At 37.3% G+C, this 15,080-nt stretch overlaps 1 protein-coding gene across 1 annotated transcript in view; it reads right to left on the bottom strand.

Moving 5' to 3' along the window:
* Positions 1 to 462: 462 nt before the first annotated feature.
* Positions 463 to 15,080, bottom strand: part of USP7 (ubiquitin specific peptidase 7) — a 73,487-nt gene continuing 58,869 nt past the window's right edge. Inside the window, exons 20-31 of the mRNA XM_030481460.2 lie at positions 14,775 to 14,842; positions 13,443 to 13,543; positions 11,880 to 12,033; positions 10,534 to 10,601; positions 9,361 to 9,469; positions 9,189 to 9,266; positions 8,714 to 8,814; positions 7,999 to 8,098; positions 7,043 to 7,162; positions 5,632 to 5,703; positions 4,641 to 4,731; positions 463 to 1,848 (exon numbers count right to left, since the gene is read on the bottom strand). Of these exons, the coding sequence (XP_030337320.1) occupies positions 1,742 to 1,848; positions 4,641 to 4,731; positions 5,632 to 5,703; positions 7,043 to 7,162; positions 7,999 to 8,098; positions 8,714 to 8,814; positions 9,189 to 9,266; positions 9,361 to 9,469; positions 10,534 to 10,601; positions 11,880 to 12,033; positions 13,443 to 13,543; positions 14,775 to 14,842 (1,169 nt within the window). The 3' untranslated portion in view covers positions 463 to 1,741. The remainder of the gene's footprint in view (positions 1,849 to 4,640; positions 4,732 to 5,631; positions 5,704 to 7,042; positions 7,163 to 7,998; positions 8,099 to 8,713; positions 8,815 to 9,188; positions 9,267 to 9,360; positions 9,470 to 10,533; positions 10,602 to 11,879; positions 12,034 to 13,442; positions 13,544 to 14,774; positions 14,843 to 15,080) is intronic.

Genomic DNA, 15,080 nt, shown 5'->3' with positions numbered 1-15,080 from the left:
TTTAGAGACTCCAGATTTCACTTTACACCATTTATAGTATTAGACTTGAGAATCTGGACCACAAAATTTTGTACAGGCAGGCAGAGTCAAGTCTACCACAAAGACTCTACTACAAGCTTTACAAACGAACTAATAAAATAAGTTCTTCCATTTGCCTTATTTGTACATGGCTCCTCCCTGGAAAACCTTTTATTGATTAAACTCAAATTTGACTAGTTAGGAGGTAAAAAACAAAAGTAAACCAAAAAACCCCTCCAAACCCAAAACAATGAAACAAAACCCCACAAATTTTCCCCAAAACAAACAACACGAGGGTTACACAATTTCTAACACTTAAGAAAACGAAACAAAACAAAACACCACACCTTTAGCAAAACCTCACAAATGAAAACAGTTCCCAAAACTCTATTTCCAAGGAGAGGAAAAATCTTCTTCAATGTCCATGTCATCACTCACCGAAAAAAATTTTATAGAAAATTTTATTCAACATACAACATTTTCCAGCAAAAAAAGGCAATATACAGGAAGAGTTGTTGTACACTGCGGCTACAGAAACAAAATAAAATACTGGAAAAGAATGTAAAATTAAGTGTGAATTGCTGATTCTATCTTTACTGCACTCAAAACTAGACACGCGGCTGGCATTAGCTCCAAAAGAAAAGGAAGCAGTCTGGGGATTGAAATAAAACTACACACAATGAATATCAACATCAGTGAAATTCACTTGCAGACTCACCCAATAAAATTAACCTCCATGTGTTAAATTGTACATGTTCATTCATTAAATATACAATTTCACTTTTCTTTTTTTTCTTCTTTTTTTTTTCTTTTTTTTTTTCCCCTCCTTTTTTATACAAAGTTAACAGCTTACTAAACACTAGTGAGCATGCCCTCTGTGCTAAAAGGCTAGTTCTTGTGTTTTCCCCATCTTTTCCCATGGTAACTAAATTAATGGTATTTATAATCTTTTCACTTGCTTTTGCCAACTTTTGAGTGTCATTCTATTTGCCAGAAGATGGCATAATAAATTGCAACAGTGTTTATCAATGGTTGAAAATTTAATAAAAAGACCCAAATATCTTTCTTTTTAGGACTCAGGGCATCCACTTGGCAAAATGGGACGCAAAGTAGTGACTAAATTAAATGAAAACTAGTTTATTAAAAAAGATTCTATGCGGCTGGAGGAGACAAAAATCCCGAATAAGTGCCAACAATGTACACAATGAAGTAGAGATTGCTATTTATTGATGATGTGAGTTTTTTGCATTTACAAATGCACAAAAATGTCATTTAAAGTATAACTGAAGGAAATAAATCTGATGTGAGTCTAAACATAAGACTTACTAGCTGCAGTGATGGTGAACACCATACTGGGATGGGCAGCCAGCCAGCTTATGCCATCTATAAACGTACTACAGACAAATATTTTGCCAATGTCAACTGTTCTACTAAACTCTTCCCTCATTATGCTGACAATTGCCTTGCGTTATGTTTACCATAAAATAACTCTCATTGGCATCCAAGCTTTATAAAAACACCTTCATTTTGCTCAAAAAGGGCAGTCAATAGATACAGAGAAGCCAAACTGAACAGCCTCAACAAAATAAAATTAACATCAGCAGCAAATCCTCTTGCTGAAGACTTCAGATATAGTGCACGTGTACCAAAGTTCTACAGTTGTTAAAAAGGTGCACACACACACTTATTTTTGTCCCTTGCCTCGACAATCTGGTTAAGTAAGTCAGTTATGGATCTTAATAGCTTTTTCAAGGTAAGTGTAGCGACTTCTCTTTGGGGCTTTATTGAAATGGTCAAGCCCTAGCCATGGCCTTGGATGAGACATGTTGCCTAGAAAAGAAAAGAGAGAAAAAAAATAGTAAGTTTTAAGACTAAACGGGAAAGTTTCCTTTACACAAACTACTCCTGTGTGCCCTGTTCACAGTTTGCAAGGAACCCCAAGGTATGGAAGAGGACTGCAGAACAGTCCTGTAGTCCACAGCCATTCAGGCATTCCTGACCACTGCTTTCCTTCCAGTAACACATTTGACAGCGGTTTCTGGATCAGGTAGCTGGTTTATTCTTCTTCAGTCAGTTACAGAAGTTTACAGCGGTGAAGTGGGTGCTAAAGAGAACTGCTGTTATAATTTATGGCCACAGGCACATCAAAGTACCAGCTTCCAGCAAAGTGCTGAGCCTCTGAAACAGGAAGGCATCCAGCATCCAAATATGATAACATATAATCTTTGCCATACTAGAAATTCTGCTACACTAATTTAGTCTCATCACCTGGCTTAAGTGGGAATATTTGTTAAATTCATGTAAAATGCAAGTAATCAGTTAACATATTGCGTAACTGACCTCCTCTTTATCTTCTGAGGAAAAAAAATTAGTCACATTTAGACTATAAAGAAAGCATACAGATTTTTTTTCTCTTGTTCAACCCAATAGGGCTTTATCTACCACCATTTTTCACGAAAATCCACAGTCCACAGACTTCTTGCAAATGGGAAAAATTCTCTTTTAAGATGTCCTCAATGCAGAGCATCAAATGTGCTTTGAAGTGAAACGATAAAGGCAGAAACTAAATAGCCCCCCAGCAAGAAAAGCACACTCCTACATTCAAAGCCATCAACTGCAACCACTAAAGCATAAAACACTTGACCTTTCTGGTTGCCTGAATGGCATTTTTGGATATGTTTTCTTCAATCAAAAGAATTTGTCATTTTGTTTGACATAATAGTCAATGCCAAACATAAAACAGAGCTGCCAATCTTGCTGAGATCACCTGAATGTCTTTTAAAGAAACAAATTAAGTCCTACACTTAGTGCCAGGATAATTGTTACTAGAGTGCATCTTTGTAAAAGCAGATGGAAACTATTGCCATCAGCTACATCAATCAAATTAGAGAATGCCAAAGCTTTGGTTTAATCAGTCCAGCATGTGTTCAAATTTGGTATTTGTAGAAACATGTGAGCCCCACTCCTTAAAATACTACTTAGATAAAAAGGCATGAGCACATCATATCACCCCATACAAGAATTCCAGGGGTGGTGGGATGAATTCTATCAAAGGGGCAACTTCCCGTGAGCTCTTAAATTAAAGCCCTTTAATACCTCATTCCCTACAACTCCTACAAACAGTTCAAGTTTTCCCTTTTCCAATTTCTGCCATGTTCTGTACTTTTGACCTAGTTACCTGGTTAGTCTTTCATACTGTTTTGGCAATACTGGCTCTGCTTTGTTCAGAATGTCAAACAGTTGCAGACTATTGCCTTCCCTTATGGAAGATGACTCACAGAATAAAATAAGGACTCTTCCTACTCTGAGCACACAAGAAAGTTTATCTGCCCATGGAGAAATATCCACCCTGAGTTCGTCATCCAGAGACTCCTCACAGCTAGTGCAGAAAAAGAGGTCCTGCAGTGACACGTGCCTCTGCTCACAGATGACTTGTGCAGGTAAGCGCAGGCACTCAAAGCTTTTGCAAGTCCTCTTGTATTCACAGCCATAAACCTGGCTGTGTAACATACCACAACCAGAGAATGTTTTGCTAGGTTCCTGCAAAGTACTCAATAATAGTATAAGTCTCGCTCTCTGTGGGTTTTGAAATAAAGGGACAGTTTCAGGATTTCTTTACAACTGTTACATAAATCCAGAACACAGCTTGAAAATAAATGAGTGAAAGTTTGGCCCTAGCATAACCTGCCAACAAAAACCAGAGCTCATAACTGTCAGAAAAACAGAACTGCAGAGAGCAAGATGTCCTCAATCTCATTTCTACCAGACAGAGCAGCTCACAAAAAGGAACACTCAGCTGAACTAGGGGGAAAAAACCCTAATGAATTCAAGGCTTTCAACAGAGCCCTGACTGCAGGATTCAATGGTGCCATTCCCAACTGGAACTCTCAAATTCCACTGTGGTGGAATTCTTGAATTATTAACCTAGTTTCTCCTATGTGTAAATCCCCTCCAAGAATACAGCTTTAAACATCGGCCAAGTAAACAAGATGGTAGACCATCCACAGACAAATTCAGAACACAGCTGCATTTGTACCTTGGTGGATCAGCTCTTAGGAAAATAATCTAAACAGCATCCTATTCACATATGCAATATTCTTGTTAGATTCTCCAGATGCATTGAAGATATCAAGAACAAAGAAGTATCTTCAGTGAATATGAGAGTTCAAATACCTCTTTGCAGCACATTCAAAATAAGGATCTTATGATAATGCACCTTAACGCAATAAAATGAGCGCATACTCCAGTAACAATGTGCGAATCAAACATAAAAGGGAGCAGATGGACAGTACAGATAAGGTACAACTGACGTTGTTAACCTCTTCTGAAAAGTATGTCAATATTGATATTGACCCATTTAGTCACTCAAAGGCAAACTGTCAACTCAGAAGGAAACAGATTATTTAGTTATTTGTATGCCTATAAAATACAAATTCTCAGACTAACATATACACTTAAGCATGTGCACAAGTGTACATAAATACTTGCTTATTTACTACATATATTTTATATACAAACTATTGCTGCATCCTGAGGATTATCTCTAAGGATAATCACATTATAACAACTGGCACAGCAACTTTACCAGGTCAAAAGAATAGTCAGGTTATTTAACAACTCACCAGGTTGGGGCTCAAAGTCTTTCAAGTTCACTTCATACTCATCTTCATTGAGATATTGGTGTCGGCCCATCATTACAATTGCAAATTTAAACTATGAAAAGGGGAAAAAAAACCCAGCTGGTAAGATACCACATTAAAATAAAGCCTTCAAGTCTAATTTCATAGTCTAACTCGCAGCTCATTGTAAGTCGTATTCTTTAGGGGTTGATAAAGGCCAATCCTGCTTAAAATCCTCATCAGCCACCTGCATAATGGGATAAAATGAATGCTCAAGAAATCATGAACCTGCTTCTGGAGTACTGTGTCCAGGTTCAGGCCCTCCAAGGAAAAAGAGGTAACAAACTGCAGCAAGTCCAGCGAGACAGCTGGGGGCTGGAACATACAAGAAGTTAAGGGAAATGGATTTAGCCCAAAGAAAAGGCTAAAAGGGGCATCCAGTCTTCCACCAACTGCGGGATGTTACACAGAAACAGACTTTTCTTAAAGAGCTGTACAGCAAAAAGACAACAGGCGACCATTACAAGTTGCAAAATGAAAAATTCTGATTATATATAAGGAAAACCAAAGTCTTCACAATGACTGTGGTAATGATCTAACATACAGTGTCCAGAACATGACACAATTCCCATCCCTGGCAGTTTTCAAATTGCAACAAGAATTCAAAAAAAACAAACCAACCCTGAGCAACCTGACTTAACTTCAAGCTAGTTCTGCTCCGAGCAGGAACCTGAAGTGAGTGGCCTCTAGGGGTCCTGCACCATCTAAACTTTCATAGGTTACTTCAATGTTTTGCCAAGTACCTCTTTTGATGCAGGACAGAAATACTTCTACACATCCTACCTAATTGTTCTCAGAAAAAGCATTATTAAGTCAAACAACTGTTCAATTGATCAAAATTTACACTTATCCCAAATCTGTGGTGTTTCAACTTCTTAAAATAAACTCCTTTAGGGCCTATAATCATCAATAAACTCTCACAATTTGCCATTACCTTTTCAAATTCTTTTTCTTGTATGTCCAGCATTGTCTGAATCCGCTTCATAACCTCTCTGAAGTGTTCACCCTAAAAATTTCAACAAAATTTTCAGTATCAGAAAAATACGGGGATGCTGTTAGTGCTTCCTGCTTCGAACTTCATCGAAATACACTGCCTTAATCTCTCAGTTATTTACAAAACTACACAAGTGTCAACATCATCCTCTAAAATATGGAGTAACAACATAAAACTTGCTGTAAACTCATCCACTTTAAGTCTTTGCATAATCATGAATCAGTAACTGCCCCATAGATCAACCAAGCACTGCAAGTGATATGTGCAAGTCAGGTTGAAGTTAAGAAACAAAGTTAGAATATTAGCAGCAAAATCAGAATTTGGAAAAAAAAAAATTTTTTACATATCTTTTCTAAGCATATTACTTTTTAAAAGCCTCTACACCTGTGATGCTCCCACTCAATCAGTAACCTTTCGTTGTGTGTTTCTGCATACTGTGTACGTAAACTGCCAAAAAAAGTGACAGATACTGTCAACTTAAAGATCAATAATATATATATTTTTTCATATATATATACACACTGTCATAGAAGCACTGCAAATGGTTTCCACCAGAAATCAACATGCAGGTTTTACTCCCCATTGATAAAAAATATAGAAATACAGTTAAATTCTATGAGATGCAGAGATGGAGACATATTTCTCATTCCCAAACCTTTAGGAAAAGTAGGTAATTTTCACACAAACTAACAAAAGTTAGTTTAGAAGCAAATTGCTAACTGCCCCCAGAAATACACACTCTGATATTAAAAGAATGTCTGTGACATTCAGCTGGAGCAGCACCACATAAAAACCTTAAGAATTTAAATCAAGCTTTCAAAATGAGCTTGCATGCCTGTATTCGCTTCTAGCCCTAGAAGATAAAGCAGATCAAATCACAGAAGCTAGGAAATGCAAAGTCATCTTAGAAAATGTTGAAGGAAGCAAACTCATTTTTCATCATCACGTGCCTTAGTAAGAAACCAAGCAACCACTGCCTAGCCACTTTTGCCAACATGAACCATGGTTACTAAAGTGGTACTAGAAATAGGATTCTGTTTTGTTGGAGAGAGGAAAGAAGGTTCTGCGGGGGGTTGACGGTAAGTATTGTTTTAATAGCATTTCAAATCCTCGGCCAATGCAATGCATAGTTTCTCGATATTGCACACGCTCACTGAAACACAAAACAGTCTGTGTATGTAAAAGAGAACTGAGATGGTAAATGATTTCAGTGTAAAAAGGCATATATGGGGCAGAACCTTTTATACAAGAGCAATATTTTTCTATACGCTTGTTATAATTTCTTTGACAGTACTTTACTAAAACATCATCAGTATAATCCCACTGGGAGAAAAAGGGAGGCATACTGTACCTGGTGTATCCTCAGCAAGAATGGAATTCCAAATGTCCCAAAAACCTCTTTGTGGAAATGTGCCACTGTGATTAGCATCTCATTTTCTTTATCTATATCTACCTGGTCCAGAGGAATTTCCTAGATCCAGACATAAAGTTATAAGTGCAATCAGCTAAAACTTCCTAAAAAGCAACTTATCAAGTAAGTAACAGCATCACTCACGTACTGTTACTGATGTAAACAAGTCTATTTGAAAGCAATCAAAAGAACCATGCTGTTTCACAATGTCTTTTTAGAGGACTTGCTCACCCCTGGCAGGACAGCATTTCAGCTTCCCTTACTCAGTAAATACTCTCCTGGCTTCCCCAAATGGCTTTCTGGACATACAACTGTCTGTCAGCTGTAGTAGTAGCTGATAGCAGTATCTCTTGTCATCTCATTAAGTTTACACTGGAAGCTTTTTGGGTTTTTTTAAATTTCTGATCTTTGAGACAAGTTAACAGATTTGAATGATGAAATGGTTAAAAGAAAAAAGATAAAATCACATTGTAAGTGTCAAATTTGGCTCAAGAAGCTCAAGCTTAACAGAAAAGGAAACAAAGTCTTGTAAAACACTCAACTTTAGAGTATGAAAGCAGGTTCTAAGCATAAACATTTATATCAGGAGTCCTCAAACTGGAATTATTGGTAAGGCAGCAAATGGTCTATGCACAAGCCCTTGCCAAGTCTTCATGTAATAATAAACATACATAAAAAAATTCAAGAATGAAATCATTATAGGGAAGCAGATGGAACAAACAAAAAGTTTTAGAAGTTATTATCTTTAAAAATACATGCATATTATAACATAATCTAGCTTGCTACATGTATCACACTATTTGAAAATCAGAATCCAGCAAAAGAGAATTACCACTTCAGAGAGCTGCTTCTCTCAAAGTCAAGTTTTCAAGTTTCTGTAAGAAAGTAATACTTACCTCTATTCGAAACGTTCGACTTGTTGCAGGTGACAAACACTCTAACAGCTCATCTTCCTGATGGACACCAATTATTTTGTAACTTACAATTTCTAGCAGCCTTAAAAACAAACAAATAGGAAAAGCATTAAAGCATAAAAAAAAGTCAAATTAAAATAAAAAACCCAATCAAGGCAACATTTCTTTCTCAAACGTTGAGGATTAGTGAAGTCAGGATGTAAAAAGATGCTACATCCATATTTGTAAAACTTTAAATTCAGTCTTTAGTAAAAACAAAGCTGTAAAGTTAAAGGAAGTTAAATTACTGGCTCATGGCAAAACAAAGACCCATTACGTGCAACTACAAGACAAAGGGGTTTTTTAATTTAGATTATTTTTAAACCTCTCTTTAAATGACCCCACTTTTAACATCTGAAAAGTGAACAGCATGAAATGCTGGAATTGGAAACAATTATTACACTGCGAGGTAAGAAATGCCGCTGATGAAATCTACGCATCTCAAGGATGTAACTTTATGAAATACAAAACAAAGATACAAAATTTATGTTCTTAGTTACTAAGAACTCCCTTAACAATGTGAACCCAGAAGCTTTTTAACACAGTATCAGACTTCATTTGCTAATAATGTTTTCCACAGTTTTTTAAATTCTGTGGATACTTTTCTGTGTAAAATCCACATGATCACATAAAAGAAATCACAATCTTCCAGCTTTACCTTAATTTCCCTGAACCTTTTTCAGAGAGTTCTACAACTTTTTTACATTCTTCTAACAGGTCCCGCACACACCCATGCTTATCTGGATATACTGTTATTTCCTAGGTAATTTGAAATAAGAAAATCGTTAGTAAATCTGGAAATACAAACAGCCATATTAAAGCATAGAATACAGAAGATTCTTCATAAAAAATTCATCTTCAAAAGATAATAATTACTAAAGTGAACACCTGTGTTGTCTTAATTTTTAAGAACTGACCGGACTATTAAACAATTATTTGTTATTGGGTTTTGGTGGTTTGGTTGTGGGAGGTTTTTTTTGTTGTTGGGCTATTTCTTTTTTTTTTTTAACATGAGCTACAACTTTGTTCTAATTTTGTATTGTTCAGGGACAGCAGTGTGTGAACCATAATCACAGCCACACCAGCTTTGACACAGAAATGACAGCAAATGTGTAACAGCCAGCCTCACTCACCTCTTCCCTAAACTGGCTATTTAGCCATATGCATTTAAAACTTCTTCTGTTTTCAAAATCTGTTATTTTCATTTTGAGCTTAAGGAAGAAAAGAAAAACACTTTAGGCAAACTTTGTATAAGGTAGAATCTTTTTTTTTTAATTCACACCAATAAAAACAAAAGACTCTTACCTGTTGATAGTAAAGTTTCTTAGGTTGCCTAGGCTTGAAGAACTGCAGAAGATCTCTTAAAGTACCTTCATAATTATGTCTAAGAGGATTACCAGGGCCATCCCTATAACTACAGAAGGAAAAACACGAGTATCTCTTTACAGTCCATCACTGCTCAGTAAATCAAAGTACCAAGTACATTTTTATTCCTGGCTTCCAGTTTCACATAATTGCTAGCACAGCCTAAGCAGCATTCTATTCAGTGCTTCAGTTCCTATATGCTCACTATTTCTAAACAGGTGAGCATATAGGAACAGAAATACCGCTCACTGTGCATGTTAACCCTCTTGGACATTTACAAGCTCACATTTAATGCTGCAGGTTGGCAGACCTACATTTCTCTGAAACTACTAGTACAGCAGCACATGCTTTAGCCTGTGAAAGGTTAATTTGTAGAGCCATATGACACAGCAAATTCCAGAGTGACCACAGCCGTGTCAACTATAAAGAGCTATTCAAATTACAACACTCATTGGTGATAGAGATACCTACAGGTTAATGAAGAGCAATCTACGTGAATACAAAAAGATGATGTCTTTTTTGTGTGTGCATTATTCCTGCAGCATATACATCTAACTACAAATATGCTGTTTTCTGCTATAGTTTTATGCAGACTCAAATCCAATTTTATACAACTGTGCCCGAGAACACCAGTTTAACCACATATGTCCCTCTAAGCAGCTGTGAGCTCTTCAGATCATTGTCATTTTCACAAAATCTCATTTGCTGACATTGGGGGAGGAGGGGAAATAATCAGTGGAGTAACTTCTGTATTTAAACCTGTAAAATCAGCAAAAATCCTGCTTTTATGTGCACTGCTCTCCCGCATTCTGGAAATCTGCATTCACTGAAACAGCACATACATTAATTTAATAACTGGTCCCATACAGTAAGGTTTAGAAGCAATTAATGATTTCATAAATTTAAACAATTAGTCCATCTTTTTTCAGTGACATTTAGAACTCTCCTAAAACGTCCAATTCTTTGAGGGTCTAGAGCCATCCACTGCAGCACTTAAAATTGTGCAACTTGCTGTGCATGCCAGAACACTAACACTTTACTGGTCAAGAGTTAGTTAACTACCTATGATAAGCATTTTAAAAGAATAGTTTAGACACAAAAAATTCATCTTACCCTTGGGACTTGAAAAACTGTAATAGCATTGGATCCGTATTAAGTCTTTGCGCAACTGTCTTTGCAACCTGCAAATAAAGTTTTTGGTAAGTTCTGAATTACTACAGACAGTTGTGACATTGCTCTACAATCACAGTCATTCATTACACATCAACGCATTATACTACTGAAATTCTGAGAGACACCCACTACATCTACTTCCCCAAAGCAAAATAAACTATTATCTTTAGCTTCTGAACAGTTGATAAAGAGTAAGACATAGTAGGAAGAAAAAATAATTAAAACAAATCACTAACACCAAAGGGCCACAAAATCCACAATAGCTCTACTCCTTCTATTGTTTGTTTTGCTTTTGTTTAAATATAGTATTATTGGGGAAATACGTAGGACTTGCTCTTTGAAAATTCCCACTGTTCTTCAGTTCCCTCGAAGGAAGTTAGCTTGCTGGGCAATATCACCACATTATTCCCATGTCCTGTTATTTCGTGTCACTGCCTCACAAAAAGCATAGGGAGTCTGTACTTTTCCCTTACCAAACCCCAAAGCTATAAAGAACTTACACTTAAAGTAAAAATGAAATGAGAGAAAGCAAGTTGCTGAAAAGTAGATAATGACAACAGGAGAGTAAAAGTCATCCCTGACCTCCCCCATGTATGCAGGTGCTCAAAGTTCCTGCCTTTGGTGACAGAAAATAAACTGTCTGGTGTGAAGTAATCTTTTTGACACTGAGAAAAGCAACTGCAGAACTGTAGGGGGGCAGATCTACTCAGGCTCTTAAGAGATCAGACCAACTTCATTTTAATTTTTAAAAGAAGTTTCATTGGCCAATTTTCCTCTTCTAAAGATCCTGGTCACCCTTTAAGAACACAAGTTTGATCTGCTACTGCTACTGGGCATTGAACAGCATCATGTTAAGAAGCAATACAGTTTGGTCTACAAATTGAACATTGCTGCTGGTATTACAAGCATAAAATAGGTACCACGAGATTCTCAAGGTATTTTCCTTTTAACAGTTAAATAAACCAAGCAAGTTTTACATGTTACTTCGAAAGCAGATGCACAATATCACTAAAGTATTGTTTCCCTGACAGAGGAGAATGGCCTATCAAGAAAGAATCCTACTGTCAAATAAGTCATTATTAATAAAACCAGGAAGTTTTAGTGCATTTTCTTCTCACAAACATTAGTGGCTTCCTTAAATTTTTCATTACCACAATGCAAAAAAGTGTACAAGAACAGATCTACTCTTCTCTAGAAGTATGCATAATGCAATGCACTTGTGAACTAGTGCAAAAGTTACTTTCAGAACAAGGAAACAAAAGCAGAGAAACAAACAGGACACGTGCCTGAAAGTAATTCATCCTATTGGATAAAGTAACAACAAAGCCTGGGTCATTTGGGATGGTTTTATCACAGAAAATGACATCCACACGATGATAGAGGTCTCGGAAGTATTCTTTAGCTGTTGGTAGCTCACTGTTATCATTTTCTGGGTCATCCCTACAAGAGCAAACAAACAATAATACCATTACATATCACACTGTTACATATGCAAGCAGTTAGGGCTTTTAAAAACATGTTCTACAGTAAATCAGCAACAGTTGAGATACACAGAAATAAAGTTTAGAAACCTCTGTAAAGAGCCACCACTTGTACACAGTAGGACTAGTACAGTCAGTAGTGACCCACACCCCTGAGTATTTCTGTGTGGCGCAAGGGCAAACACACTTGCACACTGTGCTCGCTTGTTGGGCAATCTGGCAACATCCTGGATGCAGTCATTTCACAGCAGCATTCTAGCAGTTATCGTCCCTCCCTCCCACCCTGGCACATCACTGCGTGTCTGTACTAACGCTGCCACAGCTCTGCAGGTACTTCTGTATTAAGGTATTCCTGCATTAATTGCTTTGCACAGAGGCCAGATGTACAAGAGCACTCCTTGAACCACAGAAGCAAGAGTTGACACAGACACTGGTTTGGGTCACTACTGACTGGTACCCCTATCTTCTCAGCGGAGAAATAGCACCAGGGTACAAGCTGTGCACTTACCCAGGAGTCAGCAGCCAGCCAAAGGTGCATAACACCAACTGGGTCAACAGGGAATGCGAGTTCCAAGGCATGACATGAGAAATACATTCATCTCACATAATCTGGGGTAAGAGTGCTGAAGATAGACTAGCTGGCTTCCACCCACTGTCAGCCCATGGAGAGAAACAGAGCAACACAGTTGGGTGTGACCATCAGGAGTGAGAGCATAGAAATGCTGATTTATAGCCCTGACAAGCTTATGAAAGATCCCTTTAATGGATACAAGATGCAGGAGTTCTCCTTTTGCCTTGGAGAAAACTCCAGTTGAAGCACCAGTACATCTATGAGTTGCATATGCTCAGGCAAACTGGGAGCATTTCATCACCGCAGACTAAGGACCTTACTGTGAGCATGAGTAAAAGGAAAAAAAGGGAAAGCAGTTTAGTTTAGTTCTAGGCTGAAAGGAGCTCCAAGCCAAGAGCCTCGTACAGTGGCAATGGTAGTGAGCCCGAGATCTGAAATGCTGGCAGGCTCTTCATTCAGGGTCTGAATTACAGCGGCTCCCAGTAAAAAGCTGCTGAACTCAGACACGTTGCGGAACCACACTCTTTGGTAATATTAAGACCTATTTATACAGCTACTGGCTTTCTGAACTAGGACAAAACCTTATTTTTCTTAACTAATGTGGCATGTGATAATTAAAATATCGGTAGAAATTTTTTTTTCGTTTCCGCTTTGACTAAACAAGAACTGCTGAGAACATGTCTACTGTTGGAAAGCTATTTTGCTATTGTTAAAAAACCTAAGTTAAAGAAGTTCTGCTTTCAAAGTGAACCAGGTGATTTAACTGCAATGATAAGCCAGCCCCTTAAAATACGTACTTCTGAAACACTATGATGTCGCCATCCATGAGTTCATCAAGAGCTTTATCAAGAGATACATCATAGTCTTGAATCCTTTCTGTTAAATTGGGTTTAACTTCCTGCAATAAAGAAAAAAAACCTGTTGATCCCAGAATAAAAATAAAACACAAAAAAAAAAGGTCACAATAGCAAAGAAATCATTAAAGTAATCTGTATCTTCTTTCCATTGAAACAAACACACACACACAAAATCAAATGTAATCTTAGCTAAGGTCCAGATACATCTAATTGCTACTGATAAAGCTGGCTGCTCATTTTTACCTTTGGTGTCTCCCTCAATTTACTGTAATTTTCAGAAGCATTTTATCAGTCAGCATTATCTTGTTAGCACTAAAATTTTCCCAAAATTCAGAGATTCATTTTCTACTGATGCAGCTTCCAGGAAGCTTGGAGAACTCTGATTACGCTCACTTATTTTAATAGTGCAGAACTTCTGTATAGCAAATCACTTGTCTTTTTTAATAAAAAGGACAAGAAACCAAAACAAAGCCATATTAAAATTGCATATACTATAAAATATGTATATGCATATTATGTATTTATACTTGTGGGTTGACCTCCTGGGATAAAAACACCTGTCTAAACAAACTGAGTCAATCTGCAGCCCCGACTGGCACACAGTAGAGTACCTGACAGTTCTGCTTTTGAGGATAGAAGAGTGTATGCTGCCCTGGAACCACCAGAGAGAGCAGTGCAACTACTAACAAAAACCACAAAACCACCCAACAATTGCTTGTTCTTACTATAGCAAGGACTTTGCCTTGGCAAGATCTGCATTACCAGCATTCATTAAATACAGCAGTTATAAAGATGTACTATTTCTGTAGTTGGGCAGAAACATGTTAGCAGATTAAGTATTTTATTTGCCGACTTCTGACTTGGGGAAGGAAGGAGAAGATGAAACATTTTCTCAACTCTACTGTCTAAGAGGGGCATTGAAAATACGATGGCCAGCAACGATAGCAGCATTAGTTCATCTAACACTGCATATCTGGAGGATATGCAGATTCAGCACATCAAAGCTGCTCATGCAGGACTTCATGTAGAAGTTTTTTGTTTTTAAAGCCTCACACTTCTGGTTGTTTAATTTGAAATCTGTTTTGAAGTTAACTGTGTGCTGCTAGTCTGCAGACTTCACAGCTACGGGTTACAGAGTGCTTATGATTTATAAATTACCACTGTTATGAGCAACCTTTTTTTTAACCAATAAAGCTTTTTCCCCCTCTACTTATACCATGTAAAAGACAAAAATGTTACAAAAAAAAAAAAATAAAATCTATCAGTCCAAACCTCATAGAGGATAAGATTAGTTTCTTGTGGAAATCCTGCTCTCTCACACATAACTGGAAGCAAGTCACCTATAGGAAAAGAAAAGGAACGTGAAATGTGTTGCACTTTAACTGCTAGTGAGACCTCCAGCAAAAAGGAGAGAATCTATTTCTCTACCCTGGATAAATAGTGTAAAAATGCCTGCGAGCCTTCTAGGTTAAAGCTTCTCTTATTGACATTCAACCCAAAGACAGACTTTAAGGTTTCCTTCCACATCATCTGAACAACAACAAAAATATGTGCAAGGCCATCCAAGATCAAAGAGAT

Source organism: Strigops habroptila, chromosome 4, assembly GCF_004027225.2.
Source record: "Strigops habroptila isolate Jane chromosome 4, bStrHab1.2.pri, whole genome shotgun sequence".
Classification (NCBI taxonomy): Eukaryota; Metazoa; Chordata; class Aves; order Psittaciformes; family Psittacidae; genus Strigops; species Strigops habroptila.
The sequence above is the reverse complement of the archived record's forward strand: the minus strand, read 5'-3'. Positions and strand labels throughout refer to the sequence as shown.